Here is a 25,488-nt window from a genome sequence, read left to right on the forward strand (position 1 = left end):
ACAGCATGTAGTTCAGTTTATGTACATTTTCTGAATGCATCATCACTAATAATCAGTAAAATATACATTGTGATTCATCCTTCGAACTCACATTTCTGGATCTCAATGTCATTTGATTAAGTACTGTGATCAACTTTGCAAGAAATATTTTGCAGCTTCCAGTTAGGCAACAACTTCACTGGCTTCGTCAGTTAGCCCTTGCGTTTCTTTCGGCCTGACTGCCTGCAAATGTTTCCCTGAAGCTACCCACTGCATCATCTTTCTGTGTATGGTGTACGACAGGCGTCAAGGAAATGAAGACAGCAAACATACAAGGGATGAAAGTGGAAACAAAGGAAGAACATGAAAAGCGTGCTAGTGCATACCAACTCTGTGAACAAAGGCACAATTTTCCCAATCCTGTGGTTTGATGGTATGAGATCCCAAGGCCTTTTCGCCTTGTCACTCTCCCCCTTTTCATCGGCGAAAGAAATATGCTCATTCGGACAGAGATTCAGCTGTTGCAAGACCTGGGCCAGAGAACAAGACATTATAGATTTGCATGTAAACATTGCCTGAATGCAAGTAATTCATAAGTTGGTGACAAACATCTTTTGAGAAGGACGGCATGAAAGGCTCTAGCAAACAAGCGAGAAGGTAGACAACTCCAACTGAAGTTTTCATCACAGTCGCGCAACTAGCTGGATCTTGTTGGTAAAGCTTCCAAAATTGACTCTCCTGCATATCCAGGTAGAAAACCGGAGTCAAATCCCGTGCAAGTTAAATGATGCAGAGTAGAAATGAAATCAGCAAAGGAACAAGAGCTTACTTGAAGGTAAGCATTTCCCTCACTAGAGATGGCCATTGCAATCTTCAGCCCTTGTTTTAGTTTGACCTGTTAACGGCAACGTTTATGTCACATAAATGCTTCAGATCTATGGTACTTATTCAGATTTATTCACTAGTACAATTCAGAGTTCACACAGTTCAGGTTAATGCATTACCTTGTCCATTGCATCAGTATACTGCTGAATCAAATTACCAACAGTTTCTGCTAACGACTGACTCAGTGGATGTATATCAGCATTAGGTGCTTCAGGTATGATGGAGCCGTAGCCAGCTCCTGCAGGAACAGTTGAAAAAAAAAAATATCAGCACCACCAACGAAGAAAATTTAAAAGAGAATGTTCGTCTTCTAACCCTCTGGTTTTGCGATAAAGCTTAGCACTCGATAGATGAAGTTGCCCAAATTCTTTAGCAGCTCGTTGTTATGCTTTATCTGCAGACCTCCCCATGTGAAAACTGCATCTGATGCCTGAAAGTTTTACAAAATAGACCAAAATGAACAATCTTACATGCATAGAGGTTTAATATAGATAATTCAATTTAACCGAAACCTAACCTCAGGACGATTACTAAGCAAGTAGTATCGCCACACATCAGCAGGAATATTTGTGGCTTTGGCGTCATTGCCAAAGACTCCAATGCCCTTAGTTTTCGAGAACTTTCCTGTGCATGATAACAGAGTGAACCAAAAAAAAAGATGTCCAAGAATAAATAATGGCCTGAACAAAACCTGTTCGATACCTGATTCATAGTTGAGATATTCAGTCGCACTAATATTCTTCATCAGAGTCCAGTTTTCACCAGTACCAAGTAGAGCAGAGGGAAACATGACCTGTAAAATTGTTACATATGCAGCAAAATAAGATTTCTATGAAAAGATAATATAAGAATTGCCTGCTACAGATCTGTATGCACTTGCACATATACTCCCTCCATAGCCCTTTTAGAGATTTCAATATGAACTACATACGGATGTATATATACATATTTTAAAGTGTAGATTCATTCATTTTGCTCCGTATGTAGTCCATATTAAAATCTCCAAAAGGTATTATATTTAGGAACGGAGGGAGTAGAATATATTGAAGCTTGTTAAGCAGCGTTGTACATAGAGAGGGTATTTGTATACCGGAAACTCCAAGTTGGCAAAAGAATCTCACCGTGTGGAATGGGACGTTGTCTTTGCCCATAAACTGATACAATTCGACATTCTCTGGGTTCTTCCACCACTTTTCCCACTCAGGCGTGTAGCACGCCGTGATGGAAATGTATCCGATTGGCGCATCGAACCAGACATAGAACACCTGAACCCATTCATCACATGGACAAACATTAACACAAACATGGGAGATAAACTTTCCAAAATGAATCTGTGCGTGCTCAGATGGATGGCAAACCTTATCCTTGTACTTCTCATGTGGGACAGGGACGCCCCATTTCAGATCCCTGGTGATGCAGCGAGGTTTCAACCCTTCCTTCAACCAGGCATCCGTGATGCGAACTGCGTTCTGGCTCCATGATCCGGTCGCCGAGGCCTCGTCGATGTACTTCTCCAGCTTCTCCTTCAGCAAGGGAAGCTCCAAGAACAAGTGGTCTGTGTCGCGGACGACCGGTATGCCCTCACAAACCTGGCGGATGGTAAAAGTTAAGCACATGGAAGATCGGTAGGTGGTGAGAAGAGCCAAATAGAACTGGAGGAGCTCCTCCTGCCTTGCATCTGGGATCAATCAGCTCGGTTGAATTCAGCAGCCTCCCACATCTGTCGCACTGATCGCCCCTCGCGGTGTCGTTGCCGCACCCCTCCACGGGGCATGAGCCCACGACGAACCTGTCCGCCAAGAACCTTTGGCATGATTTGCAGTAGAGCTGCAATAGACAGACAGAGTAAGGCCCTTGAAGCGAACCTGTGATAACATGAAACAGGGCGAGGAAATTGCGGCTTGAACAGCGTGAAACAAACCTGCTGCATTGTGTTCTCTGAGAGCCAGTTGTTGTCCAGCAGTTTGTGGAAGATCGATTGGCATATCTCTGTCTGCTGCGGGGTGGATGTCCGGCCAAAGTGGTCGAAGCTGATGTTGAACCACTCGTACACTTCCTTGTGGATCGCATGATACCTGCATCAGTCAGCAATGGGATGGATTTTCAGAAGCTATGCAACACAGATGTCGTTTCGCTCCTTATTCTCCGAAGCAATTTGCTTGAGTGCAATAATTTAATTTAATCCAAATTGCAGTGCTACTTTCAAACTTGATAGTGCAGCACGAATCATCCATACCGCCCCTCTGATACGAATGAACCAAAATTTCAACCTCAATTTGCACAAATATCAGCTTCCGACGATACTATAATCTCCACTAAATATCACACTGTCACTTCTCAGGCTATGGACATGGACGAGACGTAAATAGTGAGGGTGCCATCCAGCAAGGGAGAAGATCGGCAACGACGCCGGGTGGTGTGAGTAACTAAGTTGTGTGTGTGGCGTGAGTAAGTCGAGTGGCTGTCACTGAAGCAAACCAAGCCAGAACTCTGAAGATTGAAATCAGTTGTGAATTCTCCTCGTACTCTCCCCCCCTTTGACTTTGAGTCGTCTTCTTCTTCCTTACGCAATCAAGGGGACATCTCACACACACACAGCAACAGTTAGCCAAACCCTCCCAAGTCTTTGCCCCAACGCATCCAAGCCAAGCCAAACTACAGCATCATTTAGCCTACTAGCCCAGTTCGTCATGTAATAATGCGTATAATAATATCAAAAATCAAGTGGTGCGGGGCGCTCACTTGTCGCAGATCTCCAGGGGGGAGCATCCCTCCTCGAGGGCCTTGTTCTCGGTGGCGGTGCCGTACTCGTCGGTGCCGCAGACGTAGAGCACGTTGTGGCCGCGCAGGCGGCAGTAGCGCGCGAAGACGTCGGCGCTGAGCACGCAGCCGATGATGTTGCCCAGGTGCGGCACGTTGTTCACGTACGGCAGCGCGCTCGTCACCAGCACGTTCCGCCGCCCCGCCACCGGCACCTTCGCCTTCCCCGGCGCCGTCGACGACATCGCCACACCAGCCGATAGAACGCGGTGGGAGTGGTGTTCCTGTGTGCGTGTATTTCTTCCTTTCAGCGCTTGTCCGATTGGTCGCGGGTTGCATTGCATATATATATATATATATATATATATATATATATATATATATATATATATATATATATATATATATATATCTACTCCTAATGTCTGAGTTGGTAGGATTGCGTCCACGGTTTATTTTCGTCTGGTTATATTTCGCCTGGTTTATTTTCGTCCGGTTTATTTTCGTCTCACACCCCACCATCATATCTCCTCACGTTGATTTTTTTACCCTCACAATAAAAACTTTCCTAACTTTTTCAAAGTTTCCTAACTAGACACGTTATAAACGGGCAGGGACGGATAGCACGTTATCGATTAATAAAATTTAGTTTTATGACAATCAATTACAAATCCTAATTATCCTAATGCATTGATCTTTGCCTTTTCTAAGTGATTGTTATATCCTCGCAAAAAAAGGTGGTTGTTATAGAGAGGGGTTAGCCACGGAAATCATCCCTCCATCCTCGGCTGCATCCCTCACCCACGTCGCTGCAGCAGGATCTTCATCCGCCATCCTGGGCAATTGCGGCGGCGATGCGTGCCAGCTTCACGATAGTGGGGAGGACCAGGCCGCCGTGAAGGTAGGCCATGCGCTCGTCACGCTCCACGAGCGGAACCTGCGCACGGAGGCGGTAGCGCGGGGTGGCAGCAGGCAATGAGGAGGTCGCGCTACGTGACGAGCTAAAACAAAACTCAAGAAAAACCTTTCTCGCTTCGCCCGCCCGCCCACGGCCTGCCGCGCGTCGACGTCTCCGTTCCCCTCAGCCTTATCCATGCACCCGCGCTCCCAGCTGCCGACGGAGATGGAGTGCCGCTCCTGAACAAAGCTAAGCTCCCCCAGCCAACGCCTCCGAGCCGATGCCGCTCGCCGGCATTGCACTCGCGCCTCTCCTCGTCTCCCCTCACGCGCCTTCCTCTCCCCGTGGCAGCGTCGCCGTCTCTGTAGAGGCCGCGAGAAGGCGTCGCGCGCTACGGCGAGTGCGGTGCTCGGCCGCAGCGGCGTCCGGCGGAGACGGGGACGCCGGCGAGCTCTCACGCGCGACGCTGCTCTGGAGAGCGGCCAAGCTGCCCATCTACTCCGTGGCGCTCGTGCCACTCACCGTGAGTTCCCCAAATTCTTCCCTCCCCATTGCCCTTGCCAATGCTTCGCTCTGCAATTCAGAATTGCATAACCTGTTAGTGTGCTGGCATGCAAATCAGAATGAGTATTGATCGCAGTATTTGGTGGTTTGCAACTACGATCACCTTACACATTTGCATTGACGGTTGCTTGCACTTGCAGGTAGGCACTGCTGCTGCTTATAACCATGCGGGGCTGTTCTTTGCCAGACGCTACTTTGGCCTCTTGGCTGCTGCTATCCTTGTGATCACCTGGCTCAATCTGAGGTAAAACTCACATGCATAAAAATATTACTACAACATACACTCTGACAAGTAAATCGATGTTGATATCAATAGCAGTGTTCAACCATTGATTTCCCTGCTCTGAACGTATTGTATTTTTACACTAGCAGCAATGACGTTTATGATTCAGATACTGGCGCTGATAAGAACAAGAAAGAATCTGTCGTCAACATTGTTGGCAGGTACTGCTCGTTTCCAGTGCCGAGTAGTAGTAACATTCTAAATGCTTGCATACGTGTATTTAGAAACGAAACATTTCAGAGTGTGACCTGCTGTGCAGTTGGGCAGTGACACAATATGCTGCAAACGTTCCTCTTCTGTTCGGCTTTGGAGGGCTATTTTGGGCCTTTACAGAAGCAGGAGACGTCAGGTTCATCACTTTGGTTCTATGTGCAATCCTTTGTGGTTATGTTTCTCAGGTAAAATATTCTGCCCCTTCGTTAGGGAACCTTTTGTTTCCTTCGCTTCCATATCACCCTGGCACAATATATTTTGCCTTTTGCTGATCTCTACTCCTAATAAAGGAGTTGGTAGGATTGCATCCATGATTTTTTTTCATCTGGCTATATTTCGTCTGGTTTATTTTCGTTCGGTTTATTTTTGTCTCACATCCCACCACCATATCTCCTCACGTTGATTTTTTTACTCTCACAATAAAAAATTCCTAACCTTTCCAAATTTTCCTAACTGGACACGTTACACTGCGTGTGTAACCTAGATTACTCTTAGTTCGGACTGGAGACATGAATAAGTAGGCATCGATTTAGGATTTCCACTCGTGCAATGTGTTACTGGAGTTGGAGGATTCAGATGCTGTTGTGAAAAATGAATCTCGAGTGCCAGCAGCATCTCCAGTCTCTGAAAATGTTTATGATGTTATGCCAGGTGTTCTGAAGCGTCCTTCGAGTTCGAGCTCCGCCTCGATCTCATTTGTGCCACGGTCCTCCTCCCTGCAGCACGCTCTGATCTCCTATGCAACGTGCTGCTCTATCCGTCAGTAACCACAAGGTAACGATGATGAAATATCTTCCCCTCTCAATCTCTTGTTTATGTTGTTCATTATTTTCCAAATAAGATGCGGAAATTCGATGCTATTGTGGAGAATGTGTTGTTGTGCTGAAAATTTGAGCTACACAGCATTTTTTTAAGCTATTGTAGGTGAATCCTGCAGTTGATGCCAATGACTTCATTTCAATTTTAATTTTTGAGTTTGTTTGGTTATCTTTTCTTAGTATTTAGTTGAGCTGGAAATTTTACTGATTACATGTCTAGAAGAATGGTTCTGGTACACAGGTGTTATGCTTCTATTCATGATTCACCTCTTATTGTTGATCCGAACTATTATGTTTGGTCATGCCAAATCCTGTTGACTGGAATTTTTTTTGGTCATGCAGATTTTACAGAGAAAGTGGTACTATTTAACCTCACACATGATGTGGTATGGATCAATGGGATCACCAAGTGTCTTCTGTGGCATATTGCTTCGGTGTGAGAGGCGCATGTCCTCCCTTTCCCCTATCCCCTCGCCTCCCGTCACTTCCCTGAGTCTAGCTGGTGCCGCAGTCAATGCTGTTGTCTACCTCGTCTTCCTTTCATTTTTTTCACCCATGCTTTGGTTGAAGTCGTTGTTTGGTTCCCAGGCTGGACAAATCCTGCATTTCTAAAATCATTGATTTGTTTCTGGAAGTAATACCTTAGGTTTAAGATTATGTTATTCATAATATTTGTGTATATTAATGGTTGATCCTTCCAGCAGAGCTGACACTATCGACAATGAAGAATAAAGACCATGGAATTATAACATTTCTTAAGAATTTGGCAGCACGCCGCAAATGCAATAGTGTCTTTGTTTGGCACATTTATCCATGAACTCAGAATAAAATATGAGGGACAAAATATGTGAGTGTTCTTTTCATCTACAGAACATTTCGTGGGCATTTTACTAATGTGCAAGACATGTTGTCTAATGTGCACGAGGTTCCTATAACTATGTTAGACACGGTTAGTGTTGAGCTTTAAGAAAATATATACCCTGTTGCAACACATGCCCATTGTCCTATATCCGAAAAATGGTCGACCACGCACCGACATGTTATAAGCGTTGCAGCCCGTAGCAACGCACGGGCATTTTACTAGTATATATATATTCTCTGGTTTGGCGGATGCAGAGCTGACGCGTTCGACGGCGACGTCTTCTTTTTTTTTAGGGAAAGCAAAGCTTTATAGATCAATGACGTTCGGGCATGTCGCCCGACACGCAAGCTGCCACTTTGGACAGTACAATGTTATCCCACTCGACACACATGTTCGGTAGGCAATTACAACCAATCTGTGCTTGACTTTCTTATACTGTGGGTTTGTTCGTGGTACGCCAGTTGCCTAAACTAGGACCGGGCCTTCCGTGAAGGAAGCCCAAACAGCATAAAATAAAGGGACGAAACCACTTAAGTTTTTTTTCGGAGGGGTACGAAACGACTTAAGTGCGTCGTAATCAGGGGCGCCCCCAGTCTGGCAGCCCACGCCCCCGCGCGGGGCGGGTGCCCCCGTTTTATTTCTTTTTCTTTTTATTACTTTTCCTTCTTTATTTTCTGTTTTTATTTTATTTAATAATAAAATAATTCGGGATTCGTTCTAAAATTGCAAAACATTGTGAATTGTCAGTAAAACAGTTCTAGGGATGGCGATGATGTATGTGTGCTGTGTCGGCAAGACCCTCTTTGGATTGGTGTGCATCGGGTATCTTATGCGTGCCGCTCAACAGTTGTGATGGTTTTGCCCGGTTCTCCATAATTAACTGGGCAATCTGGTTTTCGCTCGGTTTTCCATATTTAACTCAGCAACTCCTTTCTTAATAAATGCAGGATAACTGCCATTTTGAAAAGAAAAGAAAATACAACAGTTCTTGGATTAAAAAAATGTTTGCGATTCAAAAGGATATTTTATTTTTGAATTTTGAGAACATTTTGTTGCTTTAATGCACATCTTTTTATGAGAATTCTTTAATAATGATGAACATTTTTTATATTTCATGAACAAATTTTGAATTAGATGAACACCTTTTGAACTTCATGAACAAAATTTGTATTTAAGAACATTTTTTTTGAAAATTATGAACAAAATTTGAAATTAATTAACATTTTTTAGGTTGGTGAACATATTTTGAATTTTCATGAACATTTTAAAAATCTGATGAACAAAAAAATGAATTCGGTTTTTAAAAATTGTGCATTTTGAACAAAAAATCAAGAAATAATAAAATGTATTCAAGTTCAAAAAAAGTTTGTCATTTCAGAAAATATTCATGAATTCAAAAAATGTTCATAGTTTTAAAAACATGCTGTAAAATTCAGAAATGTTCACGAATGTATAAATTGTTCATCAAATTTAAAAAAGGGTCATGGTTACAAAAATGTTCATGATTTTTTTGGCGAATTCAAAATATGTTCACGAGTGCAGAGAATGTTCACCAATTAAAATATCACAATTTCGAAAAATTCTTCATGAATTTCAAAAAATGTTCATAAATACAAAAAATGTAAATGATTTCAAAAACTATATGAATTATAAAAAATAATTTCGCAATTTCAAAAAAATGTTCATTATTTTCAAAAATATTCAGAATTTTAAACATGTTCATGAATTCAAAACTATAAAATAAAAAAGGAACAATAAAAAGGAAACAAAAGCAAAAAAGAAAACAGAAAAAGAAACATAAACGAAAAAGAAAAAAGAAAAAGGAAACATAGTGCCATATTCCACGCACTGGGCGGATCCTATTCCCCACACGCCAGAGCTATATCTCGCATATAACAAGTTGGTCTCGCCTGAAACTTTTTTTGGTAACTACAGTATACTAGGCAGGCCTAGTACTGAAGCACTATTTTTCATGTTTTTTTCTGTTTTCTTATATTATTCAGTTTTTCTTTTAGTTTTTTATTTTTCTTTGGTTGTCTCTCAGTTTCTTTGTTTCTATTTATTTTTTTGATGATTCTCATTTTGACTTTTTCCTTTTCCTTTTCTTTATTTCTTTCATGGTTTTCTTTGATTTTGTACACAAGTCTACATTTACATGCTTACCATTTTTCAAATACATGATATACATATTTTTAAAATATATGTTTTGATGCCTATTTTTCATACACATTATTTTTTCCATGCAAATAAAGATTTTAATATAAATTTATGATTTTTAAATACCCAATTAACATTTTTACAAATATATGTTTTGAGGTCTAAATTATTTTCAGATAGATTGTATGTTTTTTGTTACAGGGGAAACATTTTTATACTTGTTTAATATTTTTTATGCATGATTCACATTTTTCTGATGTATGCATTGATGTCTACATTTTAAATACATGTTGTACATTTTTTTCTACATCAAAACATTTTTTCTATACACGTTGTATATTTATTGTCTACATCGAAAACATTTTCTATGCATGTATAATGTTTTTTTTTCAGATATATGTTGTGATGTCTAATTTTTGTAAAAATGTTACGTAAAGAGATTTTTATAGTATATATGTTTGGAACATATCAAAATATATATGAAAAAGGTAAAAAAGGAAAGAATTAAAAAAAAAAACATATGAAAATACAAGACCTCTAACCCGCTAGGCCAGCCCATTGTCTCCCGCTGCAGGCGAGATGTTTGGTCTCACACTAAGCCATATATAGCGAAATCACCAATTCAGAAGTACTCCTTTGAAAGATCACTCCCACCACTTCACGACCTGAGTGTTTTTGCTTTTTTCACGCTTCCGTTTATTCAAAACGTCTTATCTTTTAAACCGTACGTTCAAATCTCGAACCGTTTTCACCATTGAATTCATTGCATCGAGATCTTCAAAACTAGATACCATTTTGATATGTTTTGACAAACTTTTTTTAGAAAAAAACAGACATAAAAACAGAACGAAGAAACCGAACCGGAAGCACGTTTTTTTTCTTTCCGAAAGAGGAACGGCCCCACCTCTCGCGAAAGCACAACGTGTCTTTCCTGAAAGAAAAAAACACAGAAAACACGTTTTTTTCCGTTTTCGAGAGGGACGACCGTGCCTCTCGCGAAAGCACAACCGTTCCTCTCGCGGAAAAAAAACGCACCTCTCGCGAAAGAAGAAAAAAACACAGAAAACACGTTTTTTTTCTGTTTCCGGGAGGCATGAACGTGCCTCTCACGGATGAAAAAAAATGTTTTTTCGCGCAATTTTACTTTGAAATTTTTTGATTCAAAAGCTAAGGAAGACGGTGAAAAACCGAAAGGTCAAAAAATCCGGAAAAATCGTTTAAAAAGCCGAAAAGGCGTGCGGAGAAATAAAAAAAACAAAACCAGGAGGGAGCGCCTAGAGTGCGACACGTGGCGGTAGCTGAGAACGCGCTCTGAACCCACCCCAAATGATCATTGGTAGACTCTCAAAGGAGCGCTCGCCAACTAGTTGCTCTTGCCCGCCTAGGTCAGGGAATAGTGAGACCTCCTATGTGACGCTCGCTTGCGAATGAGGGACCTTTGCATGGGCGCGCACCTGATGGGCCGGTCCACTCTGCCCGCAAACGATTTTTTATTTCGTTTTCTCTTTGTTGTTTACTTGGTTTACTGTAGTGTTGAGTTTTGTGGCAGCACATACCACTGTTTAAAAAATCTTCCGATTCAACGATTAATCGTCCGACTTGTCATTGCTTGTGGGGTGATCGATAAGATTACGCCTTATCTTCATTATTTATCATTTGGGCCGATTTATCGCTTTGACAAGTGATTTATCGGAAATCTACGAGTAAATCGGGCCTATTCCTAGCACTATGTTTGCAAAAGCTATGCTTATTTGTGTTTTGTCAACCTTGTTATGCAATATATACTATTGTCCTATTTTGTTTGTCATTATACGAGGATTCAAAGGCTAGGAATCAAGGTAACACTTACGCACAATATTTTCTGGTGTTGAATATAGCATATTTTAGTGTTGGGAACCCGGGATTTGCAAACAATGACCGATTAATAGTCAGTCGATAAAATCGTTTAATCGGCCGATTTCCGATTAATCTCTAATTATAACGCCCCGAGACCGTTGTGCCAGGTGTCTTCGAGTTATTCGATGTTGTTGCCATGTCATTTGTTTGCATGTTGCATCTTAACATGTCATCATGTGCATTGCATTATCATGTTTTCAAAACTTGCATTCGTCCGAGTTCTTCGAGTTCTCTCTGTTGTCCGTTCTTAGCCCAACCACACTTGCACGTGCCCGCGGCATGTCCGAAATAGTATTTTATAAGTGGCCGGAAAATGTTCTCGGAATGGGATGAGAGTTGGCGTGTGGTCTTATTTTAGTGTAGATAGACCGCCTGTCAAGTTTCATCGCATTCGGAGATCGTTTGGTGCCCCAACGGATAACTATAGCGGTAGTATAGCCGGTCTAACGTCGGACGTTTTCGGTCTCCGGAAACAGTCGCTGGGCCTCCCTCTCTTCTCTTCTCTCAGCTCGAGAGCGTCTACACAGCTCACTACCTACCGCCAGGTCCAACCTAACCTCTCTCGTCAGCCCGCAGCCCCCCTCGCGCGCGTCCAAAACTTACCCGAACCCGACCCGGACAGTCGTCACCGTTGGATCCGGGTCATCCCCAAACATCTATAAAACGTCACCGTTTTCTTATTTGGTATCCCTAGCTATTTTTTTCTCGACCGTCCAATTACAACCGGAGGGACGATATAATCTTACCCTAACCCACCTACTATATATAGCCGATGTAATTCTAGACCAAACCCTACTTTCTAGGGATCCTCCCCTATCCACTTGTCGCCGCCGCCGCTCCACCAAATCCACATCGATCCATCCCGCATCCACCTCGTCTTCAGCCACCCACCAACCAGAGCAGCGCTCGTCCTTCCCCTCGATCCATCCCTCTGCCCGAAGCTCCTCCTTTTGCGCCTCTGCGCTCGATCCCCTTCGCCTCGTGCCACGCCACCGCCGGCAAGCTTCGCCGAAGATGACAGCCGACGCCCCTTCTTCATCTTCCCATGATCTCTCCCGTTTCTCTCTCTCATCTCCCTGCCTATCTTTTTTTTTGTCAGCAGGGAGCCCGCCATGGACGCCAGGGACGCCGTGTCCCCAAGCAGCAACAGCAGTTCCGAGCCCTGCTGCATCCCCTCGACCGAAACTTGCCGACGACCCGCAGGTGACCAGCGCCACCTCATCTCCTCCCGCGCCTCTCCTCCCATGTTGTTCCCTCTCTCCCGCTGCTCATCTCTCCCCTCATGTCTTTCCCTACAGGAGCCACGCTAGGGAACTCAAAGTCCGTGGCCGCCGGTTTGCCTCCACCCCCGCCGGAGCTGCCTCTTCTCGCGCGCCGGTCAAGGATCCGGCCGTCCCGGCCTTCCCCGCCATCCCTCGCCGATGCTAAGCCATGGCGGACCCCCAAGACCCGTTGCTCTGCCTCGCGTCTCACCCGGACATCCCCGCGTCGTCTACGCAGCCACCTGCATCAAGCCCCTCCGCCCCGGATCCAGCCGGCCTCCTCTCCAGCTTCGCGCCAAGTCCCACCTCGCCGGAGTCTTCTCCTCGCCGCTGCGTCCGTCAAGTCCGCTGCTGCCGCTGTTTCTCTGTCGAACGAGCAAGCTCGAACCCCAGCGCCAAGTCCAGCTTGCTCGATCCCCTGCTTCAGGACCGAGTCGTCGAACGATGCCGCCGCGCGTTGACCGTCCAGCTTGCCGAGGCCCAGCGCCAGATCGCTACATGGCCCAGATCTGCCAGCTCCCTGTTGGCCCAATGTGAGCAGCCCAGATCCACCTAATTCGGCCTCTGTTCCGGATCCGGCCCGTGTAGTTTTTTTAGGTTCTGTGTTTTAGCTATTTTTCTAGAGGAGAGCAGTTTTTGCAGAGAACCCCTTGCACTTCATGCATTTTAAAACTCACAAACCGTGCATCATATATAAAAACTTTATATATGAAACTTGTTTAGAATTTTGTCTAGATTCATAATATCCAACTTTCATCCATGTTTAAAATGTTTAAAATGTTGTTTGTTTAATTTTGCATAAATGCCATGCTAAAATGTTTTAATTCATAACTAATCAACCGTAGCTCCAAATTTAACAAACTTTAGATGTAAATGGGGTGGAATTTTGCCTAGTTTAACATGGTCTACTTTTTTTTGCATGTTTATTAACTCTAAAATTGCGTCTAGGGCAGAACCGCATCAAATCAAAAATATGCTATGGGGATTTACCGGATTTGTTGTTTGTTGTTCGCGGCCTCATTTAAACTTGACTAGATGGTATAGTTTTGTTATGCTTCACCTCTTGCCATGTTTAAACAACATTTAATATTGTTGGGTACCTAACCGAGAGTGAACTAAATAATTGATGTGGTGTTCGGTCAATAATATGCAACGGAGTTGCATATTGAGCTCCACTTAATTTGTAGGATTGCTTGTGCACTTTGCCATGCCATGCCGACATGCATCATACTTGTTTGTGCATCATGCCATGATTCTGTGTTGGTTGTTTACTATGTTGTTTGCTTCTTTCCGGTGTGCTTCTTCGGGTTGTTTCCGGTAACGTCGTGTTTGTGAGGAACCGTTCGACTACGTCCGTTTGTCTGCTTCATGGACTCGTTCTTCTTCCTTGCGGGATCTCAGGCAAGATGACCATACCCTCGAAATCACTTCTATCTTTGCTTGCTTAGTTGCTCGCTCTTTTGCTATGCCTATGTTGCGATACCTACCACTTGCTTATCATGCCTCCCATATTGTTGCACCAAGCCTCTAACCCACCTTGTCCTAGCAAACCGTTGATTGACTATGTTACCGCTTTGCTCAGCCCCTCTTATAGCATTGTTAGTTGCAGGTGAAGATTGAAGTTTTGTTCCTTGTTGGAACATGGAGATGTTGTTCCTGGTTGGAACATGTTTACTTGTTGGGATATCACAATATATATTATTTAATTAATGCATCTATATACTTGGTAAAGGGTGGAAGGCTCGGCCTTATGCCTGGTGTTTTGTTCCACTCTTGCCGCCCTAGTTTCCGTCATATCGGTGTTATGTTCCAGAATTTTGCGTTCCTTACGCGGTTGGGTTATAATGGGAACCCCTTGACAATTCGCCTTGAATAAAACTCCTCCAGCAAGGCCCAACATTGGTTTTACCATTTGCCACCTAGCCTTTTCTTTCCCTTGAGTCGGCCGGCTCAAGGGTCATCTTATTTTAACCCCCCGGGCCAGTGCTTCTCTAAGTGTTGGTCCAACTGAGCGATGTCCGAGGCTACCAGGGGCAACTCTGGCTGGCTTACCCGACGTCTTGCTCATCCGGTGTGCCCTGAGAATGAGATATGTGCAGCTCCTATCGGGATTTGTCGGCACATCTGGGTGGCTTTGCTGGTCTTGTTTTACCATTGTCGAAATGTCTTGTAAACGGGATTCCGAGTCTGATCGGGTCTTCCCGCTAGAAGGTCTATTCCTTCGTTGACCGTGAGAGCTTGTCATGGGCTAAGTTGGGACACCCCTGCAGGAATTTGAACTTTCCAAAGCCGTGCCCGCGGTTATGGGCAGACGGGAATTTGTTAATGTCCGGTTGTAGAAAACCTAAAGTTGACCTTAATTAAAATGAATCAACTGCGTGTGTTACCGTGATGGTCTCTTTCCGGCGGAGTCCGGGAAGTGAACACGGTGTTGGAGTTATGCTTGACGTAGGTTGTTTTAGGATCACTTCTTGATCATACTTCATTTGCGTGAAGATTACCTCACTTGCGACATTGCTTTCAATGCGGTTATGCCTCTAAGTCGTGCTTCGACACGTGGGAGATATAGCCGCATCGAGGGCGTTACACTAATTCCCAGCTGTCCATGACGCTAACGATAAGCGATATCCTCAATATTGGCACATACTATATAATCCGGTTACTAGATCGGTCTGGTTTTTGGTCGGTTTTTATTTTGAACATTTTTAAAATAGGCATTGGACATTTTCTAACATCTGTTGAAAATTTAGTAATACACATTGAACATTTTCTTAATATACGATGCTTTTTTTGTATTATGTGATGAACTTTTTCTCATATGCGATGACTATTTTTGAAAATATATGAATATATATGTTGAACAATTTTCGTATACACATTGAACATTTTGTAGTATACGTTGAACACTTTTTACCAAACATGAAACATTTGTGTAATATACAATGATTTTTTTAAATACAGTGAACATTTGTGTATATGTTGTACATTTTCTAATATATGATAAACATTTTATAATGCATGATAAACTTTTTGTAGCATACCCTTAACTTTTTTTGAAAATTTTGAATTTATAAAAAAACGAATACAAAAAAGGTGTTTAAAGAAAAGAAAGAAATAACCAAAAAACAAAAAAGTAATTAAAAAAGTAAAGAAAACCGGTAAAAATAAAAAAATAGGGAAAACCCGGTTAAGGGAACCACCTTTTTTTTTGAGTTGGTTAAGGGAACCACCTAGAAGGTTTCCAAAACCGGGTGTCCGCTCGAAGTGGGCCGGCCTCTTTTTTTTTTACTTTTCCATTTACTTTTTACTTTTTCCCTTTCTTCTTTTCTGAAATCTGTGTTTTTTTAAAACTTGTGATCATTTCCCAAATCCTCGAATGTTTTTCAAATTTGTGAACTGTTTAAAAAACATGAACAATTTCTCAACGCTTATTTTGGCGACGAGTATGTTTTTTTGTCTCGGCGGCAACGTGAAATGGAGCGTGTATGTTTTTCAGCGCTTGTCTCGGCGGCGAGTCCGATTGGTCGTGGGTGCAAATATATTATGGGGTGGATCAATTTGAGCTGACGAGTTCGATGGTGGTGGATTCTTGAGGGCAAGGAAGCTTTACTTTCTTATTTGGTTGTTCGTACACCAATTGACTAAACTAGGATTGGGTTAAATGTTGCCTGGGCGGAGCGCTCGCCTACGACGCACAGAACATAGGCTGGGCCTACACGATTCGTGTAGCATCCGTGCAACGTTCTCTTCCATTTCGTCACGTTTAATTTTTATCTTTTCTCTATTCCTTCATGTAAAATACAAAGATATGTGTCAGATATACATCAAAACTTAATTTTTAAAACGTTCATGAACTTCCTAAAACATTGTCCACGTGTTCATGAACTTCCTCCTGCAGATCGGCGATCTGCGAGTCAATCCCAGGTCTCCATGACGCAAACTCGGCGGCGACGGAAGACTTGATGTCCTCCTTCCACTCCGCCCGCAGCTCCTTGAAGAACTCCTTGAGGTCGCCCTTGGTGACGGGCTCCTGGTCCTTCTGCATCCTTTCCGGGTGCTGCTGTCGTGTTTCGATGATGGACGCCGCCAGGGCGGAAGCAAAATTGGGCGCTGGCTCTGAGTACCAAGTGTTAGCACGGCACTAGTATTACTCTCAGGATATGGTGGTGGTTCACAAGATCTGAAGATTACAAGCACCAAGGTGCCAAATTGGAGATGAGTGGAAAAGGAACTAGGGTTCTAAGGTAGTAGGTAGCCACCGCCGTGCCGTGCCGTGCCTTGATCGATCTTCGATCCCCTCAGGGTTGCCAGCTTCTCCCTTTATCCCTCCTGTGTTGTGTTCACCCACTGGCTGCCACTCACTCTTGGGTTGGGTTTCTTGATCCTCTTGGTTGGGCCTTGGGCCGTCTCGTCGTCGGGCTCGGTAGTTGGTTGGGCTGATGGGCTGGTGCTGTCAGGGGTGCTAACACCCTCCCCTGCTTGAGTTGCGGCTTGTCCCCAAGCCGCTGCGCACGGGAAACGCGAATGAAGCTCGTCTCTGTCTTCCCAAGTTGGCTCGATGGAATCGTCGGACCAGCGCACCAACACTTGAGCCACCACTCTGTTCGCTTTAGTCTTCATGTGACTGTCAAGCACTTCCACGGGAATCGCAAACTGGTTAGTATCAGCAGGCAAAACAGAGGAAACGGACACACCTGGCTTGATGGCTTTGCGAAGTTGCGAAACGTGGAACACGGGGTGGATCTTTGAATGTTCAGGCAATCCCACTCTGTATGCTACCTGCCCAATCCGGTCTTGCACCAAGAAGGGCCCGAAGTAGCGGAAAGACAGTTTGTGACATGCGCGACGAGCTACTGAACTCTGAACATACGGCTGAAGCTTGATATAAACCGAGTCACCAATGTCAAAGCTGCGTTCAGATCGGTTCTTATCAGCTTGATGTTTCATTCTTGTTTGAGCCCGCAGTAAGTGTTGACGGATTAAAGCTTGCATTTCCACCCTCTCGGAGAGCCAGGCATCCAGATCGGTGACAGGAGTAGCCGAAGCTGCCTCAACCCCCCAGTGTCGTGGTTCGTGACCATAGAGAACAAAGAAGGGGTTTTTTCCATGAGCGCTGTGGTAACTCGTGTTAAACCAATATTCAGCGAGGGGCAGCCAAGAACTCCATTTCTTTGGGCAGGCATGGACAAAACACTGGAGGAAAGTCTCCAGGCACTGATTGGTACGCTCGGTTTGCCCATCAGTTGCAGGATGGTAAGGAGTACTCATTCTCAGTGTTGTGTTGGTCAGACGAAAGAGCTCCTTCCAAAATCTGCTAGTGAAGATGGGGTCACGGTCCGACAAAATCGAGTCAGGCAAGCCGTGCAATCTGTAAACTTGATCAACATAAGCAGTAGCCACTTGAGATGCAGAGAATGGGTGTGTCAAGGCCAGAAAATGACTGTACTTGGAGAATTTGTCGACGACCACCAAAATACAATTGGCTCGCCCAGATTTAGGCAATCCCTCGATGAAGTCCATGGACACCATTTGCCAGGCACGTGCAGGGACTGGCAAGGGTTCCAACAGTCCGGGGTACTTGCAGCGCTCTGGCTTGGCTTGTTGGCATACCTCACAGGCCTGTACAAATTCAGTGACAAGCCGCTTCATACGTGGCCATGCACAAACTGTTTTCAAGCGCTGATATGTTGCAGGGGCCCCGGAGTGGCCACCAATAGCCGACTGATGCCCCGCGATCATCATGCGTTGCTGCATTTGGCTATTGCGCCCAATCCAAATTCGCCCTTGGTAACGCAAGAGGCCATCTTCCAAAGAAAATTGCTGGTGTGATTGGGGGTTAGCCTGTATCTCCTTAATGATTTCGAGGGTAGGTGCATCCTGGGCATATCCAGCTTTCACCTCCTCGAGCCACTCGGGTTGGCAGAGGGAGATAGCATAAAGCTCATCAGTTTCTGAGATTGGCCGACGAGAAAGAGCATCAGCAGCCCCATTGTCGACTCCTTTCCGGTAGCACAATCTTTAGTGAAGACCCAATAGATTGGTGAAAGCTTTCTGCTGCCAAGGGGTGTGCAAGCGTTGATCTTCCAAATGAACTAAGCTGCATTGGTCAGTTTTGATGATGAACTCTGCTGTCTGGAGGTACTGCCGCCAATGTTCAACTGCTAATAAAATAGCCAACAATTCTTTCTCATATGTAGAAAGCCCCTTATTGCGAGGACCGAGAGGCTTACTCAGAAATGCCAAGGGATGACCGTCTTGTTGCAAAACAGCTCCAACGCCAAGATCACTAGCATCGGTCTCAAGGACAAACTGCTTCGAGAAGTCTGGCAGGGCAAGGACAGGAGCTGTCACCAATGCAGTTTTCAAGGTCTCAAACGATGTTGTGCACTCACTCGTCCACACAAAAGGGATGTTTTTCTTCAAAAGATGTGTCAACGGCTTTGCTATAATACCATAATGGCGAACAAATTTGCGGTAGTAACCGGAAAGGCCCAAAAATTGCCTTAGCTGTTTGACATTGATGGGAAGAGGCCACTGTTGCACTTGTTTGATTTTATCAGGTTCTGTGGAAACCCCTTGTTCACTGATGACAAATCCCAGATAGGAGAGTTCTCGTTGAGCGAAAAAGCATTTGGAAGCTTTGATCTGCCATTGGTCATTGCGCAAGAGTTGTAAGACTTCTCGAAGATGCTTGACATGGTCAGTAAAGGTCTTGGAGAAGACGAGAATGTCGTCGAAAAACACCAGAACGCAGATACGCGATACCGGTTTCAGTGTGTGATTCATAGCTCCTTGAAAGGTTGCTGGGCCCCCTGCCACTCCAAATGGCAAGACCTTGAACTCGTAGTGACCAGAGTGAGTTTGAAAAGCAGTCTTGAATTCTTCTCCTTCTGCCAATCTGATTTGATGGTAACCGGAACGGAGATCTAACTTCGAAAACCAGCTAGCTCCTGATAGTTCATCGAGTAATTCATCAATGACTGGAATAGGGAATTTTGGAGTGACGGTCAGCGCATTTAACTTGCGATAGTCAATGCACAAATGCCATTGGCCGTCTTTTTTGCGCACCAGAATTGCCGGAGAAGCAAAGGGACTATTGGAGTGTTGGATGATGCCCGAAGCTAGCAACTCTTTGACTTGACGCTCAATTTCATTTTTGGTATCTGGTGAGTGCCGATACGGACGGATATTGATTGGTTGAGCCCCTGGAAGGAGTGGGATCCGGTGGTCGCAAGCTCTGCGAGGTGGAAGGCCCTGGGGGGTGGCAAACACATCAGAAAACTCTTCTAAAATGTGCTGAATTTCAACTGGCACCGATGATGTCACCGACCGATGATGTATCAGCAAGCTGTTGTGCTTGTTTGTGCTGATCAGGAGTAGCACAGAGGTACACAAGATGATCCACTTCGCCCTGGACACACATGTGCTGCAGTTCTTCAGCAGATATTTGAGGGCATTTGTTTTCAGAGAATTTGTGCCCTTGTAACTGAATCGGGGTAGACGCCGAGGGAATTGTCACCGTTTTGTTGATCCAATCAATGTGTGGATTCAAAGCTTCCAGCCAGTCCATTCCCACAATTACATCAAAACCTCCCAAAGGCAACACTTTAAAAGAGGTGGCAAACTGATGCCCTTGTACTGTCCACTGACATTCAGTTAATTCTTGCTCACACCGCAGCTCTGCTCCGTTTGCAAGCTTCACACGAGCTGCTTTGGGTAATTGTTGTAATCCCAGCAAGCCCTCGGCACAACGTGAGTTGATGAAGGATGCTGAGCTGCCCGAGTCAATCAACACTTCCATAGCTTGATCCTGGATCAATGCGCTGAACTGCAGTAGTTTGGAAGAGTCATTCCCGTTGAATGCTTGCAAAGATACTGCATAAACTGTTTCTTCAGTGGAATCTGGACCAACACTCATCTCTCCGTCTGTGTTTTGTTCAATCCCCATGAAATCCATTAATTCCTCCAACACATGCATCTGGATTGTGGTTGGACAAGTGTGGTCACGCCCCCAACGCTCGCCACACTTGAAGCATAATCCCCTGGCTCTTCTGTATGCACGAAGAGTGTTCAGCGGGTTTGTTTCTTGTGGTGCTTGCCTTGGTTGTTCAACTGGTGCTGCACGGGTCGCTTCGAGGCCGCGACGATCCGCTGCGACTGGTGTTGTAGGAGGACGAGGTTGGTGGAGGGGCACTGCTTGAGGAGGTAGGCGAGGCGATGGCCGGAAAACTTGTTCAGGGGGACGAAACTGCTCCGGCCTTCCCCCGTCATGCGCTTCCTCCTGGACCAATGCAAGGGCGCAGGCCGTGTCCAAGTCTGGAGGCCGCTGCACCATGATCGCAGCGCGCAAGTCCGCCCTCAGGCCGCCGATGAACCGTGTCAAAAAGTAGAAAGGATGAACCTCGTCAGAATAAGATAATAACTGGTTCATCAAATGTTCAAAGCGATCAATGTAATCCTGTACTGAACTATGCTGTTTAATGGCAAAAAATTGTCTAATAAGGAGCTGATGGCGATCACGCCCAAAGCGGGTTGCTAAAACATTGCATAGCCCCCCCCCCCCCCCCCCCCCAATCCAAGCATAACACTTTCTTACGAACTGATTGCAACCAGACTGCTGTCGTAGGAGAAAAATTCAGTGTAGCCATTTGCACCCAAACTGACTCTGGGATCCCATAGATGGTGAAGTATTGTTCACAGAGATCTTTCCACAACAGTGGGTTCTCTCCATCGAACACAGGAAAAGGCATGGAAGGTGGACTGGGAGCATTTGAGGCAAAAAATGGTGCTAAATTCCCTGAACCCCCAGCCGGTGACAGAGTGTTGGTGACAGCAGGTAACTGAAGCCGAGAATTGACCGTACCGTTGGCCGGAGGGGCCGGCGGGCTGACGAGCACCGCGTCGACCGCCGTCCGTGGAGGTGATGCAGCGCCGAGGCCATCGGCCCGAGGAGGAAGACGCGCCGGGGATCCGTCCGAAGACGAATTGTTCTTCCGCGCCAACAGATCGGTGTGATCTGTTGCCGACGCCTCCTCTGCGTCGTTTCCCTTGTCGCCCGCGCGCTGCTTCTTGAGTAAGTCGACTTCCTCCTGCAGATCGTCGATCTGCGAGTTAATCCCAGGTCTCCATGACGCGAACTCGGCGGCGACGGAAGACTTGATGTCCTCCTTCCACTCCGCCCGCAGCTCCTTGAAGAACTCCTTGAGGTCGCCCTTGGTGACGGGCTCCTGGTCCTTCTGCATCCTTTCCGCTCGCTGTTGTCGTGTTTCGATGATGGACGCCGCCAGGGCGGAAGCAAAATTGGGCGCTGGGCTCTGAGTACCAAGTGTTAGCACGGCACTAGTATTACTCTCAGAATATGGTGGTGGTTCACAAGATCTGAAGATTACAAGCACCAAGGTGCCAAATTGGAGATGAGTGGAAAAGGAACTAGGGTTCTAAGGTAGTAGGTAGCCGCCGCCGTGCCGTGCCGTGCCTTGATCGATCTTCGATCCCCTCAGGGTTGCCAGCTTCTCCCTTTATCCCTCCTGTGTTGCGTTCACCCACTGGCTGCCACTCACTCTTGGGTTGGGTTTCTTGATCCTCTTGGCTGGGCCTTGGGCCGTCTCCTCGTCGGGCTCGGTAGTTGGTTGGGCTGATGGGCTGGTGCTGTCAGGGGTGCTAACAAAACATGAGTATTAATAGGTTTCCCTTAAGAAAAAGAGTATTAATAGGTTCAGTGCTCAGGACAAGCCAGAGTTTTAGTTGCGCAGATTCTGAAGTCGCCGCCCAACACAAGGCAAACGACCTTCAACTAACTAGGATATAAGATAGCAACTAGCTACAAATCAAGCTTCAATCAACACAAAACCAATTGGGGTTGTCCAGGAGCAGCTGGTGCCGATATTTCTGTCGCAGACTTCCACTGAGAGGATCAAGCCAGAATATGCGAAGCAGTGCCCCTTGGTGGAGGTCCAGTAACAGCAGGCAGCAAAGAAGCGCATTCATCTAGTGCCAAACACTCCTCAGACTCCGAAGCACAGAAGCACAGAGCGCAGTACAGAGAACATAACGTTTACTCTCCAGCCAGCATATCAGCTGGTGTTCTGTAAAGATGCAAGGGTATAAACGTGACACAAATTGCACTGTTTGTTTAGCAACTACACAATCAAAAAACAAGTGCTGAGAAATTACTGACTCACCACCGAAAAGGCAGGATATATCATCAACAGCTTGGCGCTTCAAAAGATTATCTCTGGTTAGAATTTTGTTATGAACCAGCATTTATAAGAGAACATGAATCTTAGGTGGAACCTGGATTCCAAAGAGCACCACCCCACCAAGATTTAATCCCAAAAGTTGAGGAAATAATAAAAATATTTCAGTGTAGCATCCAGATAAATTATATAAAAGTCTACAATACAATAAGTTACATAGCTTGTTTCATTTTCTGATTTCCATTTTGGTTACAAATAATTATATTTTGTAACAGAAAGATCTCAGTGTAGCATCCAGATAAATTATATAAAATACTACAATACAAGTTATACAACTTGTTCCATTTTGGTTGAGAATAATTATATTTTGAAACAAAATTTATTAGGGTAAGTTTCTTTCCATGTTGTAGTTGCATGTTTTTGTGCATAATTTTTTTTCAAAACTTACAAACATGTATTTCTCCGAGCTCTAAAAATTATATGTACGCCCCAGATTCTAAAAGTCCTCTCTTGGGGCAGATCCTATATACTCTTCTTGTTCTTGCCAGCTAGGTGCATCGTCCTGGTTGGGCTGGACCATCACTGTCTTCAAGGCTTGAACCCTCCTTCCTATCAGTATAGGGAGTCCGCGGTCAGCTTCGTTCGACTCAACGAATTCCACAGTTTCGCTGTGAAAAGGAGTATTACGCTTCACACCAGCTGTACTTTTGCTGTTCAAGACTAGTTTCTGGTATCATCCCCTCGTTTTCATTCAACTGCCTACTTACGCTGATGTAAACGTTCGGATTTGGAGATAGTGGTAATGACATAGCAGTGCTATTTATTTATTTATTTATTGCATCAAGAATGACTCCTTCATGCAGAAGTTGTTCAATCTGGCCCATCAGAGATAAGCAGGGAACAGGGGACACACTGAAATGTCTTCATCTTTTTTGGCCTCTTCATGACATCAATACCAGAAAAATCTGAGCCTTAATTTCCGATACTAGACAGATTTACTTAGCGATCCAATCAAAGCAGTATTACGGATTATGTGCAGGCAGCCAATCAAAAAACAGGAAAGATGCAAATTGAGGTTAAAATCCAGACTCATTTATCTGCCGTCTAGTTTTACCATTATTATCCTTTGTTTATTGTGCTACCATTTTTGCAAAACCCTTGTCACATCATAGGACGTACCGCTTTGGCTGAATCAAGGAACAGACCTACTATGCGGTACTATATATATGTCTAGGGGCTAGGGTTCTGCCCGGTCTTGGTCGTAGGCAGTAGGGGAAGGAGGGGGCTGGGCGTGGCGATGAGTGGCCGCGCCGGCGGCTGGGCGCCGTCGCGGGAGAGGAGGATGGCGGCGGCAGCGCAAGAGGCAGGGGGCGGCTAGGGTTCCGGCTCCTCTGGGAGCTGGGCAATAGAGATAATCTTCTTATTGCTTGATCTCAAACGATGTCTTACACGAGTATTTATAACTTTAGCCTAAGATAACTTGCCTAAGATAACTTGTGGGCCAAGCCCCTAATACTAATGCCCGGTGGGCCGCCGGCCATAACACTTCTCCCCGCCTGCACAAACAGCTCGTCCTCGAGCTGTAAGGTGGGGAAGCGCTTGCGGAACTCCTTGAGGTGATCAACCAGCGTCAAACACCTTCTCGACAGCTGGGGCGGTCAGGTCGGCGGCGACGGCGTCCTCCGAAATGTAGTCTGCAACCTCCAGGTAGAAGAGTCGCGGGCAGGCATGGTCGGGCGTGTAGGGCTCGTCGCAGTTGAAGCACAACCCTTGGCGGCGACGCTCGAGGAGCTCGGCTGAGGTGAGCCGGCGGAACGGGCGTCCCGCGGTCGCGGCGAGGGGTGCCGCAGAAGCCTGCGTAGGACGACCCTGCGCGGAATCCGGCCCGGGTAGCGACCCAGCGGTCCGGGACGGTGAGTCCTGCTGGATGGCCACCGCGCGGTGCTCGAACGCGCGGGCGTAGTACATGGCCGACTGGAGATCCTGGGGTCCGCGAAGCTCCACGTTGACGCGAATGTGATCCGAAAGTCCACCGATGAAGAGGTCGGCCCGCTGCTGCGCCGTTACGCCCGACGCATGGCACGCCAGGGCCTGGAAACGGTCGGCGAAGTCCTGCACCGTGGAGGTGAAGGGAAGGCGGCCGAGCTCCGCCAATCGGTTCCCGCGCACCGGAGGCCCAAAGCGAAGGAGGCAGAGCTCGCGGAAGCGCTCCCAAGGGGGCATGGCACCCTCGTCCTGCTCGAGGGCGTAATACCAGGTCTGTGCCGCGCCGCGGAGGTGGTACGAGGCGAGCCAGGTACGCTCCGATGCGAGGGTGCGCTGCCCGCGAAAGAACTGGTCGCACTGGTTGAGCCAGTTGAGGGGGTCCTCCGTGCCGTCATAGGTGGCGAAGTCGAGCTTGGCAAACCACGGCGGTGTCTGTGCCGGAGCGCCGTGTCGAACTGGCTCGGAGGAGCGGAGCAGCGAGGCGGGTGGCGCCTGGTCGGAGTACTCGGGGTAGGGACCAGCGGAACCAGATGGCCCCCCGAACTGCGGGAACGGAGTTGGCTGTTCGGGGGCTGTGGTGTAGACCGGCGAAGGTGAAGACCCAGCCGCCCACGCTGGAAGTGGCGACGGGGAGGCCGGGAACCGGACCTGATGAATCGGGAGGCCGGTTGGCGAGGGTGCCCCCGAGCTAGGCAGGGGCGGCGTCGGTGGTTGTAGCGTCGGCGGCGG

The 25,488-nt window shown here is 46.0% G+C and overlaps 2 protein-coding genes across 4 annotated transcripts; one reads left to right on the forward strand and one right to left on the reverse strand.

Moving 5' to 3' along the window:
* Window position 1: 1 nt before the first annotated feature.
* LOC123148450 (probable methionine--tRNA ligase) lies at window positions 2-3,951 on the reverse strand. 2 transcript variants are annotated; one of them, XM_044567885.1, is made up of 13 exons: window positions 3,607-3,951; window positions 2,786-2,939; window positions 2,536-2,691; window positions 2,223-2,453; window positions 1,986-2,129; window positions 1,567-1,657; window positions 1,382-1,488; window positions 1,180-1,294; window positions 984-1,102; window positions 809-874; window positions 589-717; window positions 366-509; window positions 2-262 (listed from the first exon to the last, which is right to left on the reverse strand). In XM_044567885.1, exons 1-13 carry the CDS (start codon window positions 3,867-3,869, stop codon window positions 188-190), a joined length of 1,794 nt encoding a protein of 597 aa, XP_044423820.1. In that variant the 5' UTR covers window positions 3,870-3,951; the 3' UTR covers window positions 2-187. The 2 variants fall into 2 exon arrangements, with proteins under 2 accessions (XP_044423820.1, XP_044423819.1); XM_044567884.1 differs by having other exon boundaries at window positions 219-509.
* Window positions 3,952-4,624: 673 nt separating this feature from the next.
* On the forward strand, window positions 4,625-7,151 carry LOC123152393 (2-carboxy-1,4-naphthoquinone phytyltransferase, chloroplastic). 2 transcript variants are annotated; one of them, XM_044571959.1, is made up of 6 exons: window positions 4,625-5,045; window positions 5,227-5,330; window positions 5,456-5,530; window positions 5,629-5,767; window positions 6,234-6,356; window positions 6,743-7,151. In XM_044571959.1, the coding sequence occupies exons 1-5, from the start codon at window positions 4,803-4,805 to the stop codon at window positions 6,240-6,242; spliced, it is 570 nt and encodes a 189-aa protein (XP_044427894.1). In that variant the 5' UTR covers window positions 4,625-4,802; the 3' UTR covers window positions 6,243-6,356; window positions 6,743-7,151. The 2 variants fall into 2 exon arrangements, with proteins under 2 accessions (XP_044427894.1, XP_044427895.1); XM_044571960.1 differs by having other exon boundaries at window positions 4,631-5,045; window positions 5,459-5,530.
* Window positions 7,152-25,488: the final 18,337 nt, after the last annotated feature.

The sequence above is a fragment of the Triticum aestivum genome, chromosome 7A, assembly GCF_018294505.1.
Source record: "Triticum aestivum cultivar Chinese Spring chromosome 7A, IWGSC CS RefSeq v2.1, whole genome shotgun sequence".
Taxonomy (NCBI): domain Eukaryota; kingdom Viridiplantae; phylum Streptophyta; class Magnoliopsida; order Poales; family Poaceae; genus Triticum; species Triticum aestivum.